The sequence below is a fragment of the Myotis davidii genome, unplaced genomic scaffold, assembly GCF_000327345.1.
Source record: "Myotis davidii unplaced genomic scaffold, ASM32734v1 scaffold79, whole genome shotgun sequence".
Classification (NCBI taxonomy): Eukaryota; Metazoa; Chordata; class Mammalia; order Chiroptera; family Vespertilionidae; genus Myotis; species Myotis davidii.
Genome location: NW_006294339.1, coordinates 1,570,923 through 1,578,977, shown reverse-complemented (window position 1 = coordinate 1,578,977; position 8,055 = coordinate 1,570,923). Strand labels below are relative to the sequence as shown.

General features: G+C 40.6%; 1 protein-coding gene across 1 annotated transcript in view; it reads right to left on the bottom strand.

The window, feature by feature from the left end:
• Nucleotides 1–8,055, bottom strand: part of ZYG11B (zyg-11 family member B, cell cycle regulator) — a 99,065-nt gene that overhangs the window by 34,773 nt on the left and 56,237 nt on the right. The window contains 1 exon segment of the mRNA XM_015566986.1: nt 1,544–2,298. Within this exon segment, the coding sequence (XP_015422472.1) occupies nt 1,544–2,298 (755 nt within the window).

The window sequence follows — 8,055 nt, the reverse complement described above, 5'->3', positions numbered from 1 at the left end:
ATCCGGCCTAATCCGGCAGTTGGACATCCCTCTCACAATCTGGGACCGCTAGCTCCTAACTGCTCATTTGCCTGCCTGCCTGATTATCCGTACTGGCCCCCTTGCCTGCCTGATCTCCCCTAACTGCCTCTGCCTACTGTCCTGGTCGCCCCGAACTGCCCCCCTGCCAGCCTTGTTGCCCCCAACTGCACCCCCTACTGGCCTGGTCGCCCCCAACTGACCCCCTGCCGGCCTGGTTGTCCCATGCAGCCTACTGTTCAGTCGTTACTGTTACTGTGATGGCATCCTGGACAATTTGCATATTCCTCTATTATTAGTATAGATAGCTATCCTTGGCGATATAGTTCTTGTTTTTTTGTGACCAAACCATCACCATTCCTATCAGACTAAGCTCCTATATCTTTTTCATCTTTGAATGCCAAACTGTATTAAGTTCAATAGATGCTTGCTAAACTGAGTTTAAAACAGGTATAAGAAACCTAAGAGCCAAAACCGGTTTGTCTCAGTGGATAGAGCATCGGCCTGCGGCCGGAAAGGTCCCAGGTTCTATTCTGGTCAAGGGCATGTACCTGGGTTGCGGGCACATCCCCAGTAGGAGATGTGCAGGAGGCAGCTGATCGATGTTTCTCTCTCATCGATGTTTCTAACTCTCTATCTCTCTCCCTTCCTGTCTGTAAAAAATCAATAAAATATATTTAAAAAAAAGAAAAAGAAACCTAAGAAAAGCAAAATTTTACCATTTCTGCAATAGATTTTTAAAAAATTTTCTAAATCTTTAGGCTTTCTAGGGCCTACTATCTGACTTGTACTTTACATATGTAATTATTAATCTTCAAAAGAATTCTGCAAGATAGGAATGATATCCATTTTATAAATAAAGAAATGTAAACTCAAAAAATGACATCATAGCTTGCTCTAGGTCAGTGATGGCAAACCTATGACACGCATGTCAGAGGTGACACCCAAACTCATTTTTTGGGTTGATTTTTCTTTTCTTTTTTAAATATATATTATTGATTTTTTACAGAGAGGAAGGGAGAGGAATAGAGTTAGAAATATCAATGAGAGAGAAACATTGATCAGCTGCCTCCCGCACACCCACTACTGGGGATGTGCCCGTAACCAAGGTACATGCCCTTGACTGGAATCGAACCTGGGACCCTTCAGTCCGCAGGCCGATGCTCCATCCACTGAGCCAAACCGGTTAGGGCTGGGTTGATTTTTCTTTGTTAAATGGCATTTAAATATATAAAATAAATATCAAAAATATAAATCTTTTGTTTTACTATGGTTGCAAATACCAAAAAATTTCTATATGTGACACGGCACACGAGTTAAGTTAGGGTTTTTCAAAATGCTGACACGTTGAGCTCAAAAGGTTCGCCATCACTGCTCTAGGTCATAAAGTAAGCAAGCTGGGATTTTTGTTAGGACTCTGACTCTAAAGCAAGGTCTATATATTATTAGACACTCATCTTAATGGAGTCTTATGTAACTAAGACATTAGACAACTTGACAAAATAATACACTTTTAAAGTCTAACCTTCAAATGCCCTTCGCCTGTGAGGAATTCAGAGTAACCAGCATCAGTGGCCAGCAAACCTACGAACTGCATACTGGGCCGTTGTTGTATAAAGGCTTCAACAGCTTTATCTGTCACATGCTTTCTCCCAGAAACGTCCAGAGAGACCAGGTTGGGTAGGATATCTTTTTGTTCTAATAATCGAAGAGCTATGTCTGATGTAAATTGCTTATCATCTGATATATCAAGATGATTCAGATATTTTAGTTCTCGAACAACATCCAGTATCTGAGTAGTTGTCATTTTTAAACATTTTAAGTGATGCATGGTTAGAGACTTGAGCCGGTCTTTGCAGGCCAGCAGAGCCGTGATGTCTGTAATTGATGTGTTAGAAATATCCAGGCTCTCTAATCTTGGCAATGAGGCAACTTCAGCCAGGTCTTCATTGTAGAAGAGAACGTTGGTGATGCTTAATGCTCGAAGGCCAGAAAGCTGGTTGAAGCACCGCTCGTAAGGATCTTCAAGGGACAGAGTTAATGAATTCAGCACCAGGCACTGGAGATTTTGCTGGATCCATTTATTACTGCCAAGCCCACTGATGATGTCTGTAATCGTGATGTCAGCATTCACACCTGTTGCATCAAGTTCCACTAACTTGTGATGGCAGAAGGCTTTCCGAAAAGCAACAGCAGAGATCTTGGCTTTGCGAATGCAAGCTCTCTTTAAGCGCATCTGGTTACCCCTAAAAATACCTACAGTTCCATCATTCAGGAGACCTGGAAAAAAAAAAAGCAGCACTTCAACTTCAAAAAATGATTAAAGAAAAGCTAAAATTTCCCGCATACTTTACATTTCCAAAGCACTCTCATGTGACAATGTTTCATTTAATATATATATAACAATTGACCTAGGTAAAAATATTATCTATGATTTATAGATGAGTAAACGGGGGCTTAGAAAAGTGACTTTCCAAGATACCAGAGCTAGCAAGTGGCAGACTAAGGACTGTGGTACACGTTACTAAAACTAACATCTGGTTCTTCTCATCTTCCTGAACACATGGACAACTACATTTCCCAGAACACCCTTGGAGTTAGATGGGGTCATGTCCCTAGTTCTGGCAAATGGGCTGTAACCTGAAGCACCTGAGACCCAGTGCATAATTTTTCATTCTGTCTTTTCCTGCTATGACAAATGAGGAGCCTTCAAATTCTAGACAGTCAACTTTATTAGAGTGGAGCTTCTATCAGCCTACGTCCTAGGGTGACCATGGAGCAGAACCCTCCATGAATTTGCAGCATTTAGGCATCATGAGTGAGGTCTAAACTTTGTGTTATACTACTAGTTCTGGGGGGTAAATTTGTTAGTAATGCATTTCTAGACTATCCCTTTAAGTCACTATAACACATTATTAAACACATATCTACATATATAGTTAGCACATATGTCTATAGTTCATTATTATACTACTAGCTAATAAGATCTAAAATATTATTAAAAGGATCGAGAGCAGTGGTTCTCAACCTTCCTAATGCCGTGACCCTTTAATACAGTTCTCATGTTGTGGTGACCCCTCCAACCATAAAAGTATTTTCCTTGCTACTTTGTAACTGTAATTTTGCTACTATTATGAATCGTAATGTAAATATCTGATATGCAGGATGTATTTAGGCGACCCCTGTGAAAGGGTCGTTCGACCCCCAAAGGGTCGTGACCCACAGGTTGAGAATCGCTGATCTAGAGGTTATAGTCCCTCCCTGTCAGATGAACTCAAATAAAGTGAGCACAGTAACCTCTTGAAGTCCCTAAGAGATAAAAATTAATAATAACTCGTTATACCAAGAACTAGTGAGGTTTCAAACTGGAAAAAAAGATAATCTATAAATTCAATGTGAGATAATAAAAATGTTAAAATTATTTGACAAATATTTTAAAGGAGCCACCATAAAAAAACGCTTAAGTGGGCAATTACAAACATGCTTGAAACAAATTAAAAATGGAAAGCCTCGGCAAAAAAATAAAAGACCTTAAGAAAAAACAAATGGAAATTTTAGAACTGAAAAATACAGTAATAGTTGGGTTCAACTAGAATGGAAGGAACAGAGGAAAGAATCAGTAAACTAAGAGATGAAACAATAAAAATCACTCAAATCTAAACAGAAAAAAAATACACTGGGAAAAAAAAGATCAGAGCTATTTGTGTTATTGAATTCCCAGGAGAGGAGAAAGAGGGCAGGGTTGAAAAAGTACTAAAAGAACTAATAGCTATAGAACTATGAGAATGCTCAAATAAAAAATTGTAATAACACTAAAGGCTGGCAAGTATGTGGAGAAACTGGATCTGTCCTATATTGCAGGCAGGAGTGTAAAATGGTACTACCACACTTAAAACAGTTTGGCATTTTCTTAAAACCTAAACATACAACTATCAAACAACCCAGCAAGAGCACTCCTGGGTACTTATCCCAGTGGATAAATGGTTATACAAACAGATGTACTTGATAACATGGCTATAAAAGAGTAACATGGCCCTTGCTGGTTTGGCTCAGTGGATAGAGCATTGGCCTGTGGACTGAGAGGTCCCAGGTTCGATTCCGTCAAGGGCACATGCTGGGGTAGGGGGCGTGCAGGACGCAGCCAATCAATGATTCTCTCTCATCATTAATGTTTCTCTCTCTCTCTCTCCCTCTCCCTTCCTCTCTGAAATCAATAAAAATATCAATTAAAAAAAAAAAAAGGCAGCTCTAACCAGTTTGGCTCAGTGGATAGAGGCTAGGCCTGCAGGCTCCGAGACTCCCAGGTTCGATTCCGGTCAAGGGCATGTACCTTGGTTGGGGGCACATCCCCAGTAGGGAATGTGCAGGAAGTAGCTGATCGATGTTTCTCTCTCATTGATGTTTCTAACTCTCTATCCCTCTCCCTTCCTCTCTGTAAAAAATCAATAAAATATATATTTTTAAAAAAGGGCAACATGAGGGATCCTTGTGGAGATGGAAATTTTGACCATATCAATGTCAATATCCTGGTTGTGATACTGTACTATGGTTTCACTACCACTGGAGGAGGATATCATCTGTATTATTTATTACAACTTTATGCGACTCAACAATTGTCTTAAAAATACAAAGTTCAAATCCAGTTTCTCCAATTTTAAAGAGATCACTGAAGAAAATCTGAAAGTGTTGACATGGAATTAAGGGAATTCCATTTGATGGTTTCAAATTTCTTGCTAAGAATAAGTGACAGAAGATCTGAGAAGAGCAAAAAACATCTGAAACAATTATTAGGAGCACTACTAGTGATCAGAGAAACACTCAAGAATTCCTGGGCAGTGCTGGGGAGCCTTAGCTTTATATTACTGAACTGCCTCCTCATCATTCAGGTCTCAGCCTAATTATCACCTCCTTGAAAAAGCTTTCGTTCATCATCCAAGCTAAAGTAGACGCCTTTCCCCCCACCCCCCCCTGAAAACAATGTTCTTTTTCCCTCAGAGAATCTATCACAAGTTGTAATCCTATATGTTTATTATGTCTCCGACTGGACTATACACCCCATGCAAGCAACATTTGTGTTTAATATTGTACACTCAGCACCTGACAGTGTGCCTGGCATGCAACAGGTGTTCAATAATTACCTCCTCTGGCAGGTCCTTCTTAAAAATTTTATTTCTATTGAGCCTCTTCTGCACTCATTAGTAACTCCTTTCACACTAATGTTAAAGATTTCTCTGTACTCATTAGTAACTCCTTTCACACTAATGTTAAAGATTTATGTTAAGGATGCTTGTAAAAAACAAAAATGGGAATAGACACTTAGTTAAGATCAGTGTTTACCTTGTTTATGCCACAAATTAAATTTTCATATATTTTTAAATGTTAGTATTGTTTTTACAGCTGAAATTTCAGGCTCCTAAGTTAATTACTGATTTTAATCTTAGTGACTATCACAGTGCCTTTGGATATTGTATACATACATTTAGTAAAATGGGTTACCCCTTGACTATTTGGGTCAGTGTACATTAAGTGAATTTTTCTAATTATAAAGTTTAAGGGTCTATAATTCAAATAAATGGAATTAAAAGGGCAAAGAAATTTTAAAAAGACTGAGATTTAGAAACCAGTCCTGTGTTTGAGTCCTGGTTCCAATATTTATTTGCTATTTGACACCAGACAAATTACTCCACAAATCTAATATTTCTAATCTGCAAAATGTGAATACTTATATTTCCTTCACAGGGATTGCTGAAAAAATGAAATAAGACAATATACATAAAAAGCACTTTGCAAATTGAAAGCACTATACAAACATCATTAACTATATTTGAAAGAAATCTTCTAGATCTTTTCCTTCTTTCAAAAATAAATATACTGAAGAATCATTTGTCTTTTTCCATGACCAATAATTGTACTTGCTACAATGTATTTAAGCTAAATTTTCCTTTGCTGTCATTCGATCTGCTTGGATTGTAGTTGACAGCCTGCCCCTTCAGATTATCAATTCTTTTTTGGTTTTGCTTTGTTAATCCTCACATGATATTTTTTTAAATTGCTTTTCAGAGATAGTGGAAAGGAGAGAAAAAGAGGGAGAGAGAGAGAGAGAGGAGAGAGAAAGAGAGACAGAGATCGATGTAAGGGACACATCGATTGGTTGCCTCCCACAGGTGCCCCTACCCAGGCTGGGGATGGAACCTGCAATTCAGGTACTTGCCCTTGACCAGGAATCAAACCTCAGACCCTTACTGAACAGCCGATGCTCTGACCACTGAGCCATGCCATCCAGGGCAGATGGTCAATTCTTAATTTGCCAGGGTCAAAGAATCAATATATTCTAAATGAGGGTTCCTCAATGAGCTCTTTCAATGAATAAAATACAGAAGCATTAATGCAAGGAATTTGCCCCAAAGCATTTTTTATTTCTTTCTGCTTTAGTCTATAGATAGCTAAGGTAACCAGCAATATGACTTCCAGATAAATGGGGTATTCATCTGGGACTATAAACCCTCAATCATTTAGAAAGTCTATTTAGTTATTCAAGGATGCAATCCATGTTTCAAAGGTTTCAATTTAATCCTATACCTGAACATGTCAAGGTGTATCAATTTAGGTTAGGTAGGCAGTATAACACAGACACATTAACATTAGATGGCAAAATTCTTATTCTGATTCACAGCTCACAAGTGCACATTTCCTGGAAAATTTTGAGCACTGAGACACAGATAGAATGAACAGAAATTATGGTAAGAAAATTATAGATCTCGGAGAGAACCAAGATGGCGGCATAGGTAAACACCTATACTTGCTGCCTCTCACAACCACATCAAAATTACAGCTAAAAGGCAGAACAACTACCACCCAGAACTGCGGGAAAGCTGGCTGAGTGGAAGTTCCATAACTAGAGAGGTGAAGAAAGTGCACTGAGACTGGTAAGAGGTGTGGAGGCACAGAAAGAGCTGGCACCTGGATGTGCTTTGCTTTTAATTGGGAGGGAGATACAAGCTCCCGCTTGCTCTGAACTCCAGTTCCGGGCGAGATTCTGGCGGACCCAGACACATACAGGGAGAAACTGGACTGTCTGGCATTGGGACAGGAACGCGAGGGCGGCTTTCTCTCAGAGGTGCTCACAGCGAGCATTGTTCCTGCACAGGGGTGCGGGACGTGGAGACCCGGGGAACTCTCTGATGCAGGGCTGGCTGGCAGCCATTGCTGTTTGCTCTGCCCTGGTGATTCCCAGAGACCCTGTCCCACCTAATTTACAACCCCACCCAGGCTGTTCGCATCAGCTTTTGCATATGCATGGCCTGTCCTTTCTCTGCCTAAAACCTGTCAAACTGCAGCTGGGTCAGAGAGCCCCAGAGCTTCCAAAAGAAGGCCCAAGGCCCTGCTGGCCTCGCTTCACAGTTGGGCCTCGTCTGGGCACTTTCAAACCAAAGAGGAGGAATCTGCAGATGTCTCTGTAGCTCCTGCTGGGCGGCTCCAGACAGTGGCTGACCTTGCACCTCCTTGGAGATCCAAGAGCCAGTGTACCCAGTGGTCAGAGTGAGACCATACCAGATTACAACTCTTCACATCCATAAGAGACACACTCAAGGGGAAGACTCAGTGAACACCAAACCCCCACTGAAGCAAGTCCTGCTCCACAAGGGTGTCTCCTGCACAGCAGCTCTCCCACTACAGGCACAGCTGATCCCCCCAGCCAATTGGCCTGGAGGTCAATTCCTCCCAGTGACACCAATAGCAATCCAGACTCAACTACAATAAGAACGTGCACACAGCCCACACAGAGGCGAAACTAGAGTGTCCACCTCAGGTGATTGGAGAGCCACTGGGTCCTATAGGAGACCTACTACACAAGGCCACTCTATCAACTCAAGGAGACTTAGCAGCTACCTAATACTTAGAAACAAACACAGGGAAGCAGCAAAAATGCAGAGACAAAGAAATACGTCACAAATTAAAGAAATGGAAGAAAGCAAACTATTGAATATAGAGTTCAAAACCACAGTTATAAGGTTACTCAAGAATCTTCTAGAAACC